The 22,567-nt window shown below is 37.6% G+C and overlaps 1 protein-coding gene and 1 long non-coding RNA gene across 2 annotated transcripts; one reads left to right on the plus strand and one right to left on the minus strand.

The window, feature by feature from the left end:
- Positions 1–5,123: 5,123 nt before the first annotated feature.
- On the minus strand, positions 5,124–19,136 carry LOC118563566 (heat shock 70 kDa protein 12A-like). Its single transcript, XM_036138660.1, has 5 exons — positions 18,858–19,136; positions 18,028–18,252; positions 17,781–17,952; positions 13,328–14,071; positions 5,124–5,245 (listed from the first exon to the last, which is right to left on the minus strand). Exons 1-5 carry the CDS (start codon positions 19,134–19,136, stop codon positions 5,124–5,126), a joined length of 1,542 nt encoding a protein of 513 aa, XP_035994553.1.
- A 162-nt stretch (positions 19,137–19,298) lies between these two features.
- LOC118563777 lies at positions 19,299–20,761 on the plus strand. Its single transcript, XR_004931428.1, has 3 exons — positions 19,299–19,348; positions 20,355–20,402; positions 20,731–20,761. It is a non-coding gene; the product is annotated as an uncharacterized LOC118563777 (long non-coding RNA).
- Positions 20,762–22,567: the final 1,806 nt, after the last annotated feature.

The raw sequence follows: 22,567 nt of genomic DNA on the forward strand, positions 1-22,567 counted from the left end.
CTGTTTAAGCTTGTATGCTATTGTTTTAGTAGTTATTTAGGCTAAACAGTGACTATGACCAGAACATATATTTCCATATTCATCAGCAGACCTCAATAATAAGGAATATTACACAAAACTGAAATAAATTATGTAAACTAACTGTAGTCGACATGTGTAAAAAAATAATAATAATAAAATACCCTGATGCACGTCAAACATATTGCTTTTATTTTGGAAAGTAGTCTCAGGCAGTAGGAACCACATCCGGTTTCCGGAGTATGAACAAACGAGCCGTTTTTCTGTTTCTGTTTAAAAGCTTTTTTGTTTTTTGTTACCCAAAATAGAAAATTAAATTCAAATAATTTTTCAAATTTTACTTTTCCCCTTTTGACAGTGAAAAAGATAAACGCTTTGTATTTCGATTTTCTTTTTTGTATTTTACAACAAAAATCAAATGGCCATTTGTTTTTGTTTTTTCAATTCCTGTTTCTGAAACGAAAATCCAATGACCAAAAGATACACGGACCTTTAACCCAGTTTAAGATATTAGGTTTCAAGTTTTTATTGTTTGTTTTTGTGGTTCTGCATTTTATTTTACATTTTGCTGACCAAGGTACTTTTTATCAGTTTGATTAAACGGTATAATTCAACATAGAAAAAACAGAAAAACGGCCGTTTTCCCGTTTTGTGGTTTCTGCACATAAAACCAAAATCCATTAAACGGCTTGATTTTGTTTTTTTTTTGTTTTCGCCCCCAAACGGAAATACCATTCAGTTTCAGAAGTGGGCGTGGCTTTCAAGCCCGCCGGTCCGGTGCCCTTCAAAATAAAGGCATGGCATGGCGAAACTTTCGTTGTATTTTCTGCCCTCATCGAAACTTCTGTTTTAAATTAAAGCAGGTCTAATACATATATAAATATATACATATATTTAGATGTAATATATATTTATAATTTTTATAGCTACAGGGTTTACTCGGAATAAAGTCATCTATTGAGTGTCAGAGAGATTTAACTGTGACAGGACAGACATGGCAAATTTGACACTCAGGACAGGTATTTTAAATGACCAGCAGATGTCGCTGTTCATTAATGTCACAGTTAATCACCATATCCAGTGTATTTTAACACCTCATTGTCAATAAATGGAACATTTATGAAACGTTGTGTTGTGTGTGGAACTTTATTTTTGTGGGGGAGAATTTGTTTAGATATATATCTGGGAAAACAGCCAATATAAACAGGAGTGAGGTAGAAAAAATAATAGATCTCTCTCTCTCTCTCTCTCTCTCTCTCTCTATATATATATATATATATATATATATATATATATATATATATACATAGCTCTCAACTCTCACGCATTGACCGTGTGACACACGCATTTCACTGACTTCACACGCTCACACGCAACACATGGCATTTCACACGCAAACATGGAATTTCTCACGCATAAAATCACAAAGCCCATCTGGGCTGCGGACGACAAAACTCCGCCTTCTGCTGAGCTGTTTCGGCTTCTTTCACAGGTTGTGGCCATCAGTAATTCCTGCTGCAGTTCGTGTTAACAGAGCAGCAGGAAGAGTGATCAGAGTTATGAATAATTTTAGTCTTAACAGTGGTGAAAGTAAGCCGGTAAGGTCCTGTACCGCGTACACAGGAGGGGAGGGGGCGAGCTGCTGCGAGATGACCGGTCCATTCAGAACCAGTCATGGCTGCACGCTGGATAATAAAACAGTTCTGCTAACCAGATCCAGTTTAAAACGCCACTTGGTCAGTTTATAAGTTTCGTTTTTATTAATTCTGTATTTTTTAACTACATGCACCGTATTTCTGTGCCTCAGCGCTTGCTCCTCTCCCCCCTCCTTTCCCTCGGAGCAGGTGCTTTCTGGGCGTCAGTGCGCCCAGAGCGCGCTGACGAGAGCAATAGAAATTTGTCTGGTCAGCGCGGCGACTGACTGACAAACCTGTCGCTGTGAAAGGTGATAATGTTATAAACTGTAACAGTCTAGAAGTGCATTGAGCTGAAAGGAGGGAGACATCAGCAGCTGGATCGTGCGTAATGACGCAGCGGGAACCTCTGTGTGCTTCAGTGTTGCTGCTGAGGGGATCATAAAGGCTTGATGAAACTCAGCCTTATTCACCAATCAGGTTATAGATCTACAATGATAAACAACCCATAGATGAATGTGTAACAGTATAATAATTCGGTCAATAATTAAAATCTACTTAATTTTATTCAGTATTATTTGAACAATTGTGTATTTTTTATGTTTTAATCCATTAACTGAACAATAAAGTATTAATACGTCTCTTTCTCTTTTTAACACAAGTAATACATGTCTACTTCATTGTCTGGTGGGATAAAAATGAGATGGAGTTGACTCCACCGGCTCTTCCAGGGTCTGGTTAGCCCCGCCCCCAAACAAGCCCCGCCCCCAAATTAGCATAATCTCACTCCTAACTTTTGATAAAAGTTGAGAGGTCTGAATATATATATATATATATATATATTCACTTTGAATGTTGAATTCACTGTGCTTTAACACATGTGGAATTATATAATGATCAAAAAAGTGTGAAACTGCAAATATATCTTATATTCTAGCTTCTTCAAAGTAGCCACCTTTTGCTCTGATTACTGCTTTGAAAGCCACGCCCACTTCTGAAACCGAAAATTGAATGGTATTTCCGTTTTGGGGGCGAAAACGAAAAAAACAAAATCAAGCCGTTTAATGGATTTTGGTTTTATGTGCAGAAACCACAAAACGGGAAAACGTCCGTTTTTTTTTTTTTTTTCTATGTTGAATTATACCGTTTAATCAAACTGATAAAAAGTACCTTGGTCTTTGCTAACTTTACAATCTGAATTATCAGATTCACATCCAGGCAATGAACACATCATCTAGTATCATTAATCTTGTAGGTCCATATCCTCATTGATGAATGAGGCTGAATTTCATCAAGCCTATATGGTCCGACAATTTCCCCTCGGCTGCAACACTTGAAGCACACAGGGGATCATGCTGCGACTTTATGGATAATCCAGCTGCTGATTTTTTTCTTCTTTTCAGCTCCTTGCACTTCTAGCCTGTTACAGTTTACGCAAGCCGAAGGCCAATTTTGAAGTTGTTCTCCAAACATGTTTTATCGGTGGTCAGAGTAGACAGAATGATTACTTTCTGCTTCGTTTTGAGCCCACTAGTAGTTTTAAAGGCAGAATCCTATAGAAAAAAAAATCACTTTTTATGCATTGCAACCCCAGATGTGATAAGTATATGTGCAGACTGGAGCGTTGCACTTGAGGAATAAGGAGGAATGAGGGTGTCTGAGCTAAAGCCCCAGATTTACAAGTTTCCAAAAATGACCCTTAAAAGTGCGTACCTAAATTAAATGTAACCTAATTTTGTGCACCTGAATTCAAGCGCAAGGCAAAGCAGCAACCCTAGTTCTATGTCTTTAAAACAGCATGACAGACAAATACGAACTCTCCTATTGAGGATAAATGGGACATTTAGCTACGGGTGGAACGACATTAGACATAGTGGTTCACATATTGAAGGCTGGCCACGGATAAAGGCCCCTGGCTCTGAAGTAAAGGGAGGGGAGAGGAGCACCGAAACACAGTACATGTAGTTATAAAATGCAGAATTAATAAAAACAAAACTTATAAACAGACTAAGTGGCGTTTAGCAGATCTGTTTTTTGATCTAGTGTAGGGCCATGACTGGTTCTGAATAAATGATTTACCTGGGAACTGCTCTTCCCCCTTGCCTCCTACTACACTGTTTCGGACCGTACTGACTTACTTTCACTACTGGTAAAGACCAAAAATTAACGTTCGTCTCGACGCCGCGATCAGGGCTTTTTGTACTTGACGCCATTTCGACTTACGGTTGGAACAAAATTCGCAAAAAAACACAGAAAAATGGTCATTTTCAACCCTCTACTTTGTCGTCATGCTTTCACCTACGAACATCGTTTAACTTCCAGTTTGTAGATATATCTTTGAACTATTCAGAAGTGAAAACGGAATGTGCATATCTTTTATCGTTTTCTCATCACGCCATTTTCAGTTACCATGGTGACAAAATTCTCCAAAAAACACAGAACAACTTTAGCCTACTTGCTCAATTTTCACTCTACGTGCACAAATTATACATCAACACGTAGGTATTTCTGTCTGGATTCAGGAAATGTAAACCTCATTGGTGTAGGTCTTTTAGATTTCTTGCAAATCACCTCAGACCGGCAACAACCCCAAAGTCAAACTTATGCGAAAAAGACTGAACAACTTCAGCCTACTCGCTCAATTTTCACTCTACGTAGACAAATTATACATCAAAACGTAGGATTTTTTGTCTGGATTCAGAAAATGTAAACCTCATTGGTGTAGGACTTACAGATTTTTTTCATCACACCATTTTCACCTACCCTGGTGACAAAATTGTCTAAAAAAACAACAAACAACTTTAGCCTACTCGCTCAATTTTCACTCTACATGCACAAATTATACATCAAAACGTAGGTATTTCTGTCTGGATTCATGAAATGTATCCCTCATTGCTGTAGGTCTTATAGATTTTTCGCAAATCACCTCAGACCGGCAACAACCCCAAAGTCCAAATTATGTAAAAAAGACCGAACAACTTCAGCCTACTCGCTTTTTTTTTTTTTTTTTTTACAAGTAACAATTCAATAACCTCAGTTATACGCACCACCAGGCGGGCGCCTTCTTCAACTTCTTCTACATCGCTCTAGTCTAGGGCCTGTCTTGTGTGTGATTTCTCCTTCTCCTTGGCTCCTGGGTTTGTGAAGATATTATCTGCTCTGTGATGTAGAATCCTGATGACTCGGAAATTGTGCTCCATTGATTGATGGGACTCAAACTGCAACTACTGATCTGTGTGGTGTTATGCCATAATAACGCCATGATGAATAATTGATCTCGGATTGAATTCTGAACAGTAGTATGGAGAAGGTAACAGACAAATTCTGTTCTGCTGCAGACATGGGGGGACATGAACGGAAGAGACGGCCCCTCCTCTCTCTCAGCAGGATGTCAGCTGTGACCACTCCCCAGAGATAGTCACAGCACACTTCTGTAGCTCCCACACTCTTCAGACACTTTTCAGGAGACTTCTACTTCTGGCTGGAGCCCTTAGGGGGGCTCCCACCCCAACTCTTCAGCAGATCTCTCAGACCACCTCTCCCTGAACCAGACCAGGAGAAGGCTATCTCGAACCATGGTCCCTGGCACGGGCCTGACCGACACACAACCAGCACCTGGGGGAACTTCTCGTCGCCCGCAGAACATGTCAGAGCAAATCAAAGTTAAGTCTGCTGTCTCAACCTCAGCATGAGGAGCAGGAGGAAGGGATCCTGCTTGCCAAAAACAGCTTTGCTTATTCTTTTCAGCCCTTACAGGGAAGCGAACCCCAGATGGAGCTGAAAAGCCAGCAGCAGAACCCACTTTGGAGTGCTCAGGAGGACCAGCTCAAATCGTGACTGCAACCAGGTCAGAGAACGTGGCAGAGACCAGGCCTCCGACCCCGACCACATGGTGCTGCAGAGCTAAGCGCTAGCCTGCCAGGTAGAAACCAAAGATTCTCCCTGCTTTTACGTCCTGGAATGGCCAAATTGGACAAAACTCACACGAGGCAAAAGACAGGTTTCGGCAGAAAGATCTGTGGGAGAAGTTAAAAGGTTTATTGGGAAATGTCTTGTAAACCGTTGTACACATGGTCTTTAGAACAAAGGGCTAATGAAGGTAGCTCACGGTAGCCTTAATGCTATTAGCTCCTGCTAACATCCGGTTCCAGACATTTCAAAAGGAGCTTGTTTTTAAAGCATAAGGTTTCGCCTTTCTGCTCCGCCGTCCTTCGATGGTGTTATGAGCCTTATTAATATGGAATATTAATGCTGGTTTTAAAGGCAATTTTGATAACTATAGGCTTTAATCAGGGTAGCAACGGACCGCTACAGCGACCCCTAGCGCCCGGAGGTAGAATCGCTTTAATAAGATCGGCTGTCATAAGGTTAAATGATTTTACTGTACAAATCAGTCTTCAGAATAGTATTTACTCACTAAATGTTCTGGCTAACTTGGGCTTTGCATTGTGAATGGATTGAAACCAAATGTTGTTGTTTTGTTACTCCATTCCATGCTTTTTGGAATGGAGTAACAAGGATTCACTGAATTATTCTGATTATGATCAACCACTTTTGTTTTGTCTTTGTTTGTTTTGCATGTAAATAGTTCCTTCGCTTAGCTTCTTTTTTATCTTCATTTTGCTTAGTAGTTTAGTTAAGTTTCACTAGCCTAGTAGAGAGGATTTATTGATAGAAAAATTGTGTTAATTCAGATAAACAACATTGCATAGTGATGTTCTCTGGATGTTTATTTTATTTCTGTTATTAAATTCTTGAACTTGAAAAGAAGTTGTCACTCCTTTATTCTATGTGTGTACATGTTTTGCTGTTAAAAGATCGCTAGTGCTCGAATTCATCCCTTTCAACCATTGTCTTGATATCAGCTTAAGAGCTGATCATGACAAGACAATACTTAACAGACAGAGAGTTATTTAATAACATTAAATAATTTAAACAGTGTATAATTGCACAACAGTGGGTTAGTCTGAGACAGAAACGTCACAGTCCAGAAAAGCCAACCTGTTGTTTTTTACATCCTCATGTGCAATGTACCCCCTATCTTTTCATGTGTCTGAGCAAACACACATACTCCCTGAGCGATCACTTGACCTCTGTGAGCACCATCACACACTGAGGCTACATTACGCCTGTCCAAAACCTGAGATTATAACAAGCTACATGGCTTACTAAAACAATCAAGTTACAGCAATGATTTATTTTAGATTATTTAGTTTAGATAAAACTGATTTAGCCTGATTAGATGAAAAAGACAACAGTCTTGGGCTTTTTTAGAGCTGTGATATTCTGCCACGTCCTTTCAATGCCTTTCGTAATCAATGCCCACCCCCGCCCCTCCTCTATTTTTGTTGGAGGAGTGAAATGTGAGAATAACAGCTTGAGTCTCTGTCAAATAACTCTCATATAAATCATGCATTGACTTTTTCAGCTATTCTCTGCTGCCAACACTCTTTTCTGCAGCAAAAGCATTGTTTGTTATGTTTTAATATTCTCCATATGTCTTCTTTAAAGATTTCTAATTCCACCCGCGGGAAACTGATAAGGGTTTCTTTCTAGCTTGTGCTCGCGTTCAATTCAGGGTTGATCAGACGCTGTGTTTGATTTCTTGACTGAAATCGCCTGTTCTGAAACTGGAAACCCTGAGGATGACAGAGTGAGGTAGAACTGCTAAGTGCAGCAGCTTTCTGCTCAGGGTAGTTTGGCCATTCTTTCTGAAACAAGGCCCGGAACAAAGACGCACACTGCAATCTGCCCTACCATAAAGGCGTCTGCCCTACCCATCAATCAATGGTGCGCTCCAATCAGCACCTGGCGCTCACACAGCAGACAGTGGAACACAATCTCACCACAGTTGCAAAATGGTATAAAATAACTTTGTTTTAACATTGTTTTGTAAACAGTTCAGCTTGGATTATATTTACATCCAGATTCCATACGTGATTGCTCACCCACGCAGTTTAGAGGGAACACTGGTCTTGTGTGAACTTTATATATTTATACAGAGGTCATGTGATCAGTGAAATTGTGGACTTCCTGAGATATACTTTTAATCCAGGTGTCATCAACATACCTGAACCAGTGGCTAGATGGTGTCCCTGAAAAGAACGCTAAAGTTCTCTTTTTTACCTTCTACCTCAGCAGGTTTGCAACAATAGGAGAAACTGGGGATCCTTTACAACACCCATGTTTCTGCCTATAATACTGCTCCACATATGTGACATAGGTTGACTGTAGGCACATTTTCAGGAGTTGGCGCAGTTGCTCTGTAGAAAGAGTGCTTCTGCAGCTAAGGGTGGTGTCTGATTCTAACCTTGCACAGACCATATCCACCACCTCATCAACAGGAATGCATGTAAAGAGTGATATAACATCAAAGGAGACCATAGTTTCATCTGTCTTCATGATGACATCCCTCACCTTGTGCAAAAAGTCCATGGTGTTCTATATATGGTGTTCTGGGCAGCCAACTAAAGGACTGAGTTAAGACGGCAGATATTTACAATCATTGTAGGAATTAATCATGCTAACAACTGGTCTTACCAGTACATCTTATTTGTGAATTTTGAGAAAACCACACCCGGGTACAGCCTAGTGTAGAATACAGTCAATGCCTTGTCACACCCCAAAATGTTTTAGGCAAGCCAAGGCAAGTTAATTTCTTTAGCACATTACAGTAAAAAAACAATTCAAAGTCCTGGCATGTTTTGTAACCACTTCCTGGATCTCTTTTTACAAGCTCATATCTGGTTAAGTCGCTCAGGAGTCTCATAACTTTCTCATGATAGTCTTTCTGTTTCAGAATCACTGTGAAGAAGAACATCATCATCTTCCCAGCAGACAGAGGAAGGTGGACAGTGATTTTGAACCAGAAAGACTATCATGAGAAAGTTGTGATAGTCATACATTTGAACTGAAGCTGCAATGTAAAAAAGATCTGGTCAAAGTTCTTAAATTAACTTAAAAATATTGAGAAACCATGGATAAATTAAGCATTTTCCTTAACATGTTTACCAGAAGGAAAAGTCTTAACAAAAGACTTTTGATGAGTCACAGTGTTTCACGTAATCAACTCCCTAATTAAAGACAGTTCTGACATTATTCTGGAAAGCAGCCAACTTTAAAGGTATAAAAAAATGTTTAACCACATAAGGGGAATACATGGAAAGTGTTTCGTTTTGCTGTGAGCTTTTTCTTGGTTACCTCTCTTTGTACTGTACAGTTTTACAGCATGAACTAGGAGAGGGGGATAAATTCATCTTTATAATAAAAAGTCTGGGGTCCCTGAGGGTGTTCCCTTACTCTTGTTCAAAGTAGTGTTTTCTATAATAATCTTAATCAAAGTAAATTAAACTACAAATAATTTTACTCCCAAGCTAATCATATAATTACTGGTAGATCAACTTTTAAAATTTCCTGGCAACAAGTAAGCCCTTTAATGACGGGAACAGGACACCTCCTACTGGAAGTTAAGAACTGATGACTGGTTTTACTGGCCAGGTTAAGCTGGTTCCTGTCACATCAGTCATCACAAAAATGTATTTAAGATAAAATATTACAGACTTAGTTGATGAAAACAACTTATTTAGAAACCCTCTATGAACAACAACAAAAAAGATAATTTCCTACTTTCAAATGCAGAGGTCCAGCCATTATCCTACACGCTTATTCTTTTTGAGGTCACAAGGGGTGCTGGTGCCTATCTCCAGCTGTCAAAGAGCAAGAGGCAGAGTACACCCTGGACTGGACACCAGTCTGTCAGAGGGCAACACAGAGACAGACAGGACATACAACCAAAGTCAGGACCCATGCAGCAAGACCCAGGTTTGGACTCCAACCCAGGATCTTCTTTACCTGACTCCGCCAGATAGATTTGCTTCGCATATCCATCTGGAAACCTTCCGTTGAAGTAATTTTGGGAAGGGGCGAAAATACTGGTTAGCTGATTGGCCTATGTTGGTGATAGACGGGCCAAATGAACCAATCAGATTCGTTGTTGCTCGTAACAGAGCGACGACGAAAACACAACCACAAGCCAAGCTACTCTTGCTGCTGCAGGTAAAGGCTCGTTAGCTCAGCAAAGAAATACTCTGTAATTCCGATAAAACTTGCTCGATAGCCGCGCTAACGCTAGTTTCATCGGCTGAAGCCGCCATGTTCTTTAGACTGAACTGTCGCGCTTCCCGTTGCGTCACACCTCAACCCGCCTCAAAGCCAACGCTGATTGGACGTTCGTTTGGTGAACGGCTCCAAATTTTCTTTAACGGAGAGTAGCCAGACTGATCTGCGAGTGAAACCTTGAAAGCTCGCGAGATCAGGATGGTCTCACGAGGCTAGGACCTTCTTACTGCAAGACAAGAGCATTGCCCACTGCCCCACTGTTGTCTGTAAAATACACATGTGTAAGTTAACTCCATCCTTACATTGACCTAGTCAGGGCTTTTCATACAGGCTTGAGGGCCTTTTCTGCTCAGACATATGGATTGATTTTAATTGATGAAACATATTATTTATGCACGTACAGAGTAACATTGCTCATAGGCTTCCTTTGATGTTCTGTATGCCCCTAACACATCTAAAAACACAAACACGCTGTAGACCTATGCCAAGTCTGGTACGGGATGATAGAGCCATGTAGACAGTGCCTGCTTACATGTGGAAGCCCTGCTGCTGAGTCTACTGTAGTCATTGACCCCTCCACCACGGAGAATATCAATCAACTTGGTGCATTTGGCTGCATCCTGCAGCAACTTTTACTTCTTTTTCTCCCTAAGTTTTTCTGGCCCACCAATTTCTTTCTGCTTTCTTTTTGGAATATTGGCTAATTTACCCCACTATCTGCTCCAATGTCTTCCCTTCTTTTCTTTTTCATGTTGGGAGGGGGCACTCATATCGTTAGCATGCAAAATAGTAGACCGACACAGTATGGCGTATCACTATGCACCTGCAGCTGTGAGAGTAGCAATGTGGCAGTGCTCCTGTGCTCTAAGTAATAAAAAAAAAAAAAAATCTGAATTTATTAAATATGGTGGTATCTCTATAAAACTTGTTTATCAGATTAAAAGCACCTTTTATAAAAATAAAGAAACAGCCTTTAAGGCAGTATTAAACATACTTTTATTACTCCTTAAAACATAATAATTATCTGTTAATCCTTAAAAATGGATTTCCATTAGTTTATTGAGTTACTGAAATCAGTGAACTTTTAAATAATATTCAAATTTATTGAATTTGACTGTAAAATAGCCTCTGCCAGGTCTTTAACATACACCACTTTCTTGAATAATCCTATATTTTCTTCCTGTGTGGAGTTGGACACAAACATAGGAAAGAGGATAGCGGAATTATTTTGTGTAAAATATCTATTTAAAACAAGCAGACCCGTAAAAGACTTGAATGCAAAAGAGAACTGGCATTGTAACAAAGGATCTGACAAGAGAGTGACTGAACATGACGGCAAGCTTGACCTGACGTTTATGGGGAGTTAAATGAATCAACCAAAATACAATTCCAAGGAACACTGAGATATAATAGAACAACATAAAGATATAAAATGAGACCAAAAAGGAAAGCTACAACAGAACTCATTGGATCATGAACATGAACGTCTCCTTGTGGTTTTTAAACATTCATAGTCAGTAATTCCAACACTGATGAGAAGGTATATACATTTAGGTTATTATATTTAATTGAAATTAAAAATAGATCAATGCAACGTGACAGTTAGAATTATTTATATATATATATATATATATATATATATATATATATATATATATATATATATATATATATATATATATATATATATATGCACAGAGAGAGAGAGAGACAAGGAAAGTATCACAGAGAATAACTATAATAATTATTAAGGCTGCTTACTATTTAGGTCATAAAATTATTTCATGGCAATGTTTTTTTTCCAAAGCACAAAGACAACATGGTATCCTTATATTATTTGTATAACTTTTCAATTTCTATCTTCTGTTGAAGCCGTCTTGCTTCTCCGGGTTCGTTGATTCGTTGTGCAGGACTTACTCAAAAGTGCAACAATAACTCAGCCATGGACACAGAATTCAGTTTCACCTTCGCGAAGGGAGAGATGCACCTGCCAGCCTCTGAGGGCAGCAACTCTGGCTCTCTCTGCCGCTCAGGCTATTTTTATTTAACTTCAAAGGATGATTTCACAGAGTCACACAAGCAAATGACGTACACATTATCGGTTTCTACTCCCTAACAGCTACCTTTACCTTTTATGGATTTGTATTTTCCTTCCGTTGAAACCTTTTGTTCTTGAGACTCTCTCTTCTGCTACCTTGCAACAGTAAACGGTGCAACAGTGCATCTTACCCTTATTCACATTCTACTTTGAAGCATATAAAAGCATATAACAGCATATTGAACCTTCATAAAAGTGTATAAAAACGGATTAAAGTTAATACATTCCACAATTCATAAGTCTCTTCTTACAGTATCCCTGTAATAATTGTTTTAATATGCTGATGGTACTCAACTATATTCATAAAGCCTGGCAAATCCAGTAAATACAGATAGGATAAAAGTACAGAGCATTCTGCCTTGTGACAGTCACACCCTTCATAAACTATTACCAAAAAGTGCACATGGACATTAAATTGCATAAAACAAAATTAAATACTGAAAATATATAACAAAAAAGAGAAAAGAAAAAACAAGGAGCTGGGCATGTATAGTTATTCAAATCACTGTTGCATCACTTTTACCAATATTTCTGTATCAGTTTATAAAAGCAAGGAGGATGGCAGGTTATAAAGTCGTGTATCTGGTATCAGGATAATATGTTCAACTAGAAACTATACAATTATACAGTATTTTGTATTCTTTTTTATTCTGTTTTACTTTTTATTTTAAAATATTGAAATTTTTACTGTATTTTGTGTTCAAATGGACAATAATTATCCTATTGGAATCAATAAAGTGATCTTAAACTTGAATACTTGATGTCTTGATGCCATAAAGACCTGGATTACTTTTCATTTTATTACTTCAAAATTAAGAAGAGACAGGGTGGCCATGTTTTAAAGTAGAGAAAAACATATTAAATATCCAATTATGAATCACATTTATTTGGCCAGATCACTTTTCAGTTTTCTGTGTCTCCTAATAGGACAAAGTCACTTTTATAATGCTATTTAGGAATATTATCAAGTATACTTGTAAACTGTTTCCGTTTTCTTTTTTAGGATGAAGTACACTGGGGTTATTATTTGAAACAAGATTTTTTTAATTATTTGGTATTGTATGTTGAACATATTTTCCTGTATTATATTATAAAAGGGCCTGTCTTTATTTGTTATTTTTTTGCACTATGCATCTTATTTGTTTCATGTTCTGTTTTTTTTTTGTACAACATATTTATTTTGTCATGAAGTCTAGTTTCACTGTGTATACTGAGCTTGACTTTCTGTCAGTGGCTGATGCTGTCATTTCTGTGAACCCAAACTTTATTTTTAGGTCGATCACACGCTTAATTCCAAGTGTTGTGTCAGGCGACTGAACAACAACTGAGCCAACTTTTTCCACTTCTGGCTCATCCACATACATTACGTTTTTCTTCTTTGTGCGGTAAAATGCAAGAGTTATTTGTTTTTGATGTCTTTCTGCAGGACATGCGTGTACCTTTCTTGTTTTATTCCAACCAACATCCTCATCAATTTCAACCAGTTTGCTAAAAACATCGGTACACCAGTAACCCTCATTGGTTGTGTATTTCTTGTCTGCCCTGTGCTTTGACTCACTAAAGGGCTCTGAGACACATAATCCATAGGTATAGGCACTTTTCCTTGATGCCACTACACCTTGGTTTCTTCCAAACTCTACAGCACCCTTCATAATAATTTCTTGGGGTCTAAATGGACACAGAACTTTGCAGTTATCAATAAACTCATCATGAATGTGTTTCTGTAGAATCTGACTTTCAGCAAAACCTCCCACTAATAGAATGTAGTCAATTTTGAATCCTTTGTTCAAGATCTCTGTAAGACTCAGAGTGATGCTCTTTAGACTCTCTTCAAAGAAAGTTCTCAATTTCTGCTTTGATATGTTGATCGACCCCTCATCCCAAGATGCTCCTTGCACATGTTTAAAGAACTCCTCCATGTTTTGTTTTTTCTGAGCCATCATTCCCAGATTCAGTGGACAGATGATTTCTATATCCTCATCATTTTTTTTGAAAAGTGTGAAGTCATACATTATACTTGCAACCTCATGAGGGCACTTTTCTTCATATTCATCCCAGACTTCAGCAGAGAATGTGTCTCTGAGGAACTCTTTGAATTTTCTGTCCACTCTTTGTCCAGCTATATCATTCCCAGAGGCCTTGTGAAGCTCCTTTAGAACTCCTCCTTTAAGGACTTCATGAACAGTGATGTCAATGGTTCCTCCTGAAACACACAGAGGTAATGAATAACGAATTGTTTTGCTCTAAATAGTTCTGCACACTTTTTTTCAACATATTAATCAAGAAAACCCAAACAAACAAATTTATGAGTCAGTGATTCAGTGATTGTGTTTGTACAATTTTAGGTGTATGTTTTAATGGCTGGATAGATACAAATACTTGGTAAAACAAATCCTGATTCATGATTTGCAATTATAGCTTTCTTTTCTCAATGGCATGCTCTCACCCAGTCTTTCCCTCATTGGTGGGTTTATCTGATCCGCACCTCGTTAAATGGGTGTTTGGTGTGTTGTTTTTAGGAATTTTGTATCGTGATACAGGGAAGAAACTAATTACAAACCTAGTGAGTCTTGTTGGACAGTTTCCTCATTATTTTTACAAATACATTTTTTATATTATGGCTTTAAGACAATATTATTATTTAAAATAATAAACATACTGCAAAGGATGCTGCTGCATGTCATGATATTAACTGTAAAACCTCAAAACGTGTAAAGCTTTGCTCGTTGTGTGAAAGTATTATAGAGTGGTTCCTTGTCGCTGTTACAGCATTGTATTAGACTAAGTTGAACATAGCTAAATGAATTTCATGGTGAGGAACCTGGTCTTCTCTTTCAGTATAGTAATGTGAATTTTACCTACATTTTATTAAAGGAATGAAGACACAAAGTCATATTTGCTTGCAAGGAAAATGCAAAGTAACTGCATGCATGATTTCTGGAAGGAAATAACGAAAATGTATTATTCTGAAACATATCAGCCAGCAAAAGTGGAAGATGTAAATGATACAGAAGAGATTACTCAGATGTGGCAGGAGCACTAATATAAAGTATTGAAGTGTGTTAAAAGGTATTATCTGATGCAGCAGATCATTCTATTTGCCATTTTCTGTTGATATGAAGGACCATCCTTACTCTTTGACCAGCAAGAGGGAAGAAAAAGTAATCAAGAATATAAAAATAAGTAATAACCTGGAGAACATGAGAGGCTACATCGGCATGCCAATTACCAGGTGGAGTGGAGAAAATGGAGGGAGGGAGTATGTGTGTATGTGGCGGGACGGAGGGATATTTCATACAGTTCATGGTGCTTGCAGCACAGCAGCAAGAGCTGTTCTATTTATAATGCATGTTCATAGTCACTTGTTTTAGAGCCCAAATAATTAAAATCCAATTTCCTTTATCCTTTGTTGTTATTTTAATTTTGTAATTTTTGTTCTCTGTTTTTTTTCTCTTCATCTTAGGCTCACCTGGTCTGAGGTTCTGTTAGCTGTGATATCATTCAGGGAGGCAGATCAACTGCAGTTACTATACAATATAGACAAAAATTCCTGAATCAATGTGTGCTTTTGTGTCTCTGCTCTGTCTTCTCTAACCCCCAGTCGGCTGAGGCCGATGGCCATTCACACTGAGCCTGGTTCTGGTTCTGCTGGAGTTTTCCTTTCCACTGTCGCTTCATGCATGCTCAGTATGAGGGATTGCTGTAAAACCATCAACAATGCAGAGAACTGGGTTTCCAGTTTTAAATTGAGCTTTTCCATATTAATTAATCTTGTTTGTAAGTCTTCTGTCTATTTGTTTATGTCACTGCCAGGGGCGGTTCTAGACAGGGGCCAAGAGGGGCCCATGCCCCTGTAGAAATGGCCCTGCCCCCTGTTATGGCCCCTGTACTAAAAGCATGATGTTAAATAAACTTCTCATAATTATTTGCATTGGCAAAGAAACCATAACTGATTGGTCACTTTGACCAATATTATTTTTTTACCTATACAGCTTTACTCTAAAAAGAATTTAAAACTTAAGATGTTTTAGTATAGCTTTAGCCATATTGAGCAGGGGGCAAAGTTTTCAACTGCTAGGTCAGGGGTCTAAAACGTGCGGTTCCAGAGCCACAAGTGGCTCACTTAATATTATTACACAGTTAAATATTGCCATTTTTTTTTATTTTTTTTATTTTTTTGTTCTGTGCCCCTGTGAAAAAACACTGGCCCCACCTTGGCCCCCCTGGTAAATTTGGTCTAGAACAGCCCCTGCCACACCTGAATGTCCCGTTGTGGAACAATTAATGTAGTTCTATTTTATTCTATTCTATTTATTTCATATCATTTCCTCCTTACCTATGACAACCCGATTGGGTTTAAATCTAAACCACAGAGCTGTGTTTTTGCTTTGAATGATATTTTAGATTTGTATAACAGACACAATTCCACATTTTGTTTGTGTTTTATTGATGCCTCAAAAGCCTTTGATTGCATAATTTTATAAGTTATATAATAGAACATATAACATGTTTTTTTTTCTTTTTCATACACCCATTGGTTAATGTATTTTAGATGGGGTAGCTGTGTGTCATCCTCTTTCAGAATAAGAAATGGTGTCCCACAGGGAAGCATTTTGTCTCCTATTCTTTTAATGTTTACATGAATGACTTATAAAGATTGTGAGACAAGGTGTGTTGCTGGTGGGACCATAAATAACCACCTGATGTATGCAGATCATTTGGTTATTTTTAATGCGTGTCGTGCTGGTCTTCAACAGTTATTAAGGGTCTGCTCACAATATGGCTAGGAGTTTGACATCATGTACAACACACAGAAGAGTAACATCATGATTATAAGATGCAGGAAGAATTCAAAACTGGTATTTCCTGAATTCTCTTTATCTGTTGCTATTTTTAAAGTGTGTGCTGCTGTTAAGTAATTGTGTCATTATATAACTGACCTGGATGATGACCTGGAAATTCATAGACAATGTTGTTTAATATATGAACACAATGATATGCTTGTATGCAAGTGCAGGATATGTTCTGTCTCAATGAAATTGGCACTTTGTATACTGCCCATTTGTGTAAGGGTTACAAGCAAAGTAGTACGCATAAACTGAAAGTGCTTATAATGACAGATTGAAGATGTTTTTTAGGAGGCCAATATGAACTATTACAAGTCAGTTATTTGCTGGTGTGGTATTTCCACTTTTTTGCCCTATTACATAACCTTATGTGCTGTTGCATGTGTAGATTAACTGACTCTAAAAATAACAGAATTTTATAACTGACTGAACCCTCCGCAAAAGTCAATCTGGTTAAAAGGGGCTATATTGTGCTTTTAACCTCTTCCTTTTCACATTTAAATCTTTCAGTTGCTGCCTATATGAAGTGGACAATTGAAGCAAAAACATGTTTGAAATGGTGCCTTTGTGAAATTAGCTAACTGGACGCCCACGAAGTTGTTTAGCAATTCTGCAGCATACACTGAGACGTAATTGTTAATAGAAAAGAAAAAATACAAACAAAAAAAGAATATATTGGAGAATGGAGAAAACTGGAGATTCCAAGAACACAATAAAATGTGTTCAAAGGCTAAAAAAATTGGATTTTGCATTATGTTTTACCTTTAAATCTAAAATGTGAAACCACCAACGTTTTGGCCTATTTGTAATTTTGTGACTATTTTAATTTAGATTATTATTTTTATTTCTTTACAAATGTTACTATTATATTTCTATATAGACCGAGTTATGTTTTGAATAAAGTTATAATAACAATGATGACTTCCACTCTTGACTCATTTTCAAGAAAAAAAATACTCACAAATATACATAACTACAAATATTTACATTTAATTACATCTCTTTCAGTATTTCTTATAATGCCATCTTATTAATTGAAAACAGCCACCATTGAAAATCCCATACCTCCACAATCAACAACGATGTAACGAGTTCCTGGAGATTGGTCAAGTTTGTTTCCTCCCTGTTTTTCTGCTATGAAACCCTCAGGTGGCAGTTTTTTACAATGGACTGAAGCTGCTTCTGGTTCAAGAGCAAACACCAGATTGTTTCCAGTTCCATTTCTCACAATACCTGCCTGCAGACAACGAGAAAATAAATACATTTTTCAAGAAGTAGGACATGTTAACACTGTAGTGTCTAAACAGATTACCTTAGTTGCAGCTTCTCTCATGAACTGCTTAGCTGAATTATCCCAGATGGTAGGAATAGTCAGCACCCAGGTGAAGTCAGATTCTGTGAATTTCTTTCCTCCAGTGTTTTGTTCAATGGTTTTTAGAGCATCTTCCTTCAGGAATCTCAGAGCCTCTGCAAAAACCTTCAGAGCTTTCATTTCCTTCCCATTGGGTGCTTTAATTGTCAGGTCGGTAGTGATTGTCTGAACAAGGTTGATAATTATATTAGATCACTCATGTTAAAGTCTCAAAACCAATTAAAGTTGTTTTCTTACAAATTTTGTAGAACTCGGCCAAATACAGATGAATTCAAGATTACTTTTTTTATTATGGCACCAAGGGGAGATTGACCGACAAGACAGAAACAATTTGACAAAGGAAGGAACTTATATAGCAATTTTCCAGGAATACTGACCACCCAAAGCACTGCACACTAGAGCCACATTCACTAACACAAACACACATTCATACACCGAGACACAGCTCGGTTGGCAACATGGGGTTAAGTGCCTTGCCCAGGGGCACATCGACAAGGGGAAGCTGGAATCAAGCCCACAACTTTCCAATTTCAAGATTACTCAACCTATTAAGTCACAGCTGCCCTAATGCTTTTCATCATTGATTTACAGTAGCATACAAGAAACTGTAACATAAACATAAAATAAAACTGCAAGTAAGGCTTATAACCCAAAAAACACCTCAAAAAATATAAATGATAAGAAAACCAGTGTCAGAATTTTGTTGCACGGACCCAAGATTTTAACTTAAAATCCCAGAGATATAATTGTTGAGAAGTGTTTTTACTTACTTTGTCGTATAGCAACATCTTAAAACAATTGAAGAAGAACTGTCTTTTGGATTCTTCGCTTTTTTTTAAATATGTCTGCATTGCTTTATATCCAAAACTGACAAATTCTTCATTTTCATCAAACAGAATGCAGGTAGGTGTCTTTGGAGTTTCTCGTCCAACTTCTTCACCCCAGAATTTCACATGGAGATCTACTTCTTCTTGTCTCGATGTCAAACTGAAAGCGTAACCACTGTATGCTGTTCCAAAGTCTATCGCAATGATATAAGATTCCCCCATTTTAGGAACAGATCATGCACGTTGCGTTGAAGAAAAGGACTGAGAAGTAAATGTTTCAGTTAAACATATTTATCTAACTGGGACGCACTGACTGAAAGTCCAACCCACAAAAGTTGAATCTTAATGATCAGGAATGTCATCTGGCTTACGCATTCACTTTGCACAAGACAAGTCAAAGGAACAGAAGCTCAGATTGCTGTTGGTAACTTCAGGTAAATACTTTAAATTAAAGTTTCAGAGTGAATTTTTTGGATGAAATAAGTTAAAAAATAATTGCAATTATGTTTGCAATTTATTATAAAGACATTTTGACAACATATTGAAACAGTGGGAGTGGTAGCCTGTTATCTATGTACATGGGAGGTAAAATAAAGGGGAATTCTGGAAAATCTTTTGTTTGGTTGGTATTTTTATGAGGCGGATCTCATCACTGCAATTTATTAAAAAAACATTTCATATACTGCTGGATTACAGCCAGGGGACACATTATTATCAATCACATTTCTGTGAATAAGCAGAGCACTGTTGAAGAAAAGTCTTTTATATCTAAGTGTGTACTTAATCCAGCAACTCCATGCTGATTCTATTATTGCTAGTTTAAAGGTGCATTGCTCAAGTTTAACGGTTAAATATTCTAAATTTTCTTTCTAGCATGCCTTTACAATTGCCCAACAAGTTGAAGGAGTTTTCCACTATTTATTGCAGATGCCTCCAGGCTCCATTAGTCAGTTCGTGAGAGAGTGATTCAGGCTAAATCCTCTGGGCATGGGTGTGACACGCTCCACGCTCTTGTTCACTTGCATACTTTGTTGAATTTCAACTGCCACTGATGCATTAGCAAGAAAACATGGGCTAACATCTATATTTATAACTTTCTTATCTCAGCAAACATTACGCCACCAAACAAAAACCTGTGCAGTCACAGCGGCATATGCTGTTCCAGTTCTCCCACACATGTGCACAACACTGTTGTCATTTCAACTCTTTACCAGAGGGGGCATATGTCTACAACTTGTGCAATGCTTCTTTAATTAAAGAATATGTGATCTCATGGGTGGTATCAAAAGTCATTTTGAAGAGTTGAACAAATGGATGGCACTTTAATCCACACCATGCAATAATGTAAATATATGATCTTTTATTTCAAAACACTAAATAGTTTAAAATCCTCTTTAGATAAATCAAGAAGCTTCATTATTCTATGTATTTTATCAACAGATCTAAATTAAAAACTAGAGAAGAAATACTGAAGTCCGTCAACAAAAGGTACTGTAACAATGTTATAAGAATACGTATTTTACCGTTTACTTCCAATAGTTCATCTGCCTCCATCTCAAATAATGAGTAAAACATTCTGTTTTATAACTGAAGTTAAAGCTTTCTGATCCATTTTGAAGCAAAATGTTCTTGGGAGAGAGTTTATTGAGCTGACAGATTCCATTTTCTTTTGAACAGAGTAAAAAAAAACTAGAAATATCCTTTATTGTCACTCAGTGAGGAAAACCAGGTTTACATGAATTTTCTCACAAATGTTATATGTTGTATGTTCTGATTTACATTAGGCTAACATGTAGTTTTTCTTGTTTGCATGAAGCATTGAAGACATTGAAGAAAAACAACAACAGCATCATGAGAATATAGGGTAACTGCTTGTTTAAAATAAAATATTTTTTTCTAAAACTGAAAAAGCAAGAACTCTTTTTAAAATCTGCCAGCAACAGATCCAAAGTAATAGGCGAGAGCAGAGGAGTAACATATTAAGTAATTTATGGTACAAAGGTTTGTCAACAAGCACTACATAACTTTTCCGTGTTCCCGAGATTGGTTTAATGTCCTCTGGGATAGATGGGTAAAGATGGATATTTAACGTTTGTAGTCAATGGATGTGTACCAGCACTGCCAATGGATAGACCTATCTTTTCTTTTTTTCTTCTGGGTAGACATCAACATCTTTGTAGATGTCAAGTGTGCAAGGTTCTTGTAATCAATGAGGATAACAATCGCATGCAATGATCCGTCCAACCAGTGATACCATTCTTCAAGGATTAAATTTGTCGACAGGTGGCTGCCCACAGAGGGGGAAGGCACAAACCTTTTCTGGTAAGTGACGAGCTGAAAGCATGAAAAATAAAACAAGAACAACCAGTCTGTGCATTTGAAAGCAAAACTGATATTGTAAGAAAAGTCTCTGACAAAAGAGGGACTGAACAAGAAGGCATGTATGACCTAATCATCATGGGAGCTGACATAGAATGACTCAACCAGAAAACAATTCATGGGGCTCTGGGAAATATCAGATCATGACTAAAGATAAAAACCAGTCAGGCGCTGTACCGGAAAAGCCAACCCAGCTTTTCAGGTGTTCTAACAGAATAACAGATGATTTTAAAGAGGGGTGAAAGATGCCATCTTGGTCAAAAGAGATAAGCCATTACCAAACAGATGGAGAGGATTGGGCTTTTGACTCCCCAGTGTCTACAGTCCGGTCCTCCAACACATTCCAAAGAGATTACGTCAGCAGTCTCATCATGATTAAGGTGACCAAGTACTCCACTCACACCAAGCTTCTAATTACCCAGGACAGATCAGGTCTTTGATTTTTATCTAAATGTGAATGAGCCTAATAGGATGGGCCTCCATGTCCTTAAAAATAACAGGGCTCCAACTACAGGTTGCTCAAATGCAAGCCACCAAAATTGACAAGAACTGCTGGATAGCTGTTGAAACGTTTACGTTGCTGAAAAAGTAAAAGCATGAGTGAGCTGCATTTTATTTGACAGAGAACTAAAGATGCATTCTTGCAATCGTTTAACACCCAGAAAAAGAGAGTGGGGTCACATTTATTACATTTCTAGATGTCACCTGAGAGGCATTAAAAGGACATGACAGCAAATCAAGATGAAATACTTTAATCAGGTATGGTTAACTTTTTCTCATGTTTAACCGCATTCAACTAAAGTATCGATTGGCTATTATCAACATTTGCAATTAATGATTGGATGGTGTGAGTTATTAAACAGCCTGCATGATTATTCATCTTTTTTGCAGTATTTGGCTTCATCCATCCTTCTACAAATAAGTTGACACTGATGTTCTTGAAGGTGTATTGTGCCAACCTTACTTCATATTAATCATATAGACTATATTTATAAATTAAGTTGGAGTAAAGGTAGCATCATTTAAGTGAAGAAATGTGCCGTAGTCCTAACAGTGTTGGGGGGAAATCTGTGAATGGAAAATTGGAGCTGGAAGTCTTAAAATTTGACACAGAATAAATTATTGCTTTTACTATTTGTAATGTAACAGATTATGAGATAACAGAGGCACTAGACACTGTGTCTCCAAGTTCTATTTGTTCTCAAAACAAGGAGTATATTCTCTCAAGGTTTTCATTCAGTATGGCTGATTTAGTACCCAACTTGTTCTATCAG

The sequence above is a fragment of the Fundulus heteroclitus genome, chromosome 7, assembly GCF_011125445.2.
Source record: "Fundulus heteroclitus isolate FHET01 chromosome 7, MU-UCD_Fhet_4.1, whole genome shotgun sequence".
Classification (NCBI taxonomy): Eukaryota; Metazoa; Chordata; class Actinopteri; order Cyprinodontiformes; family Fundulidae; genus Fundulus; species Fundulus heteroclitus.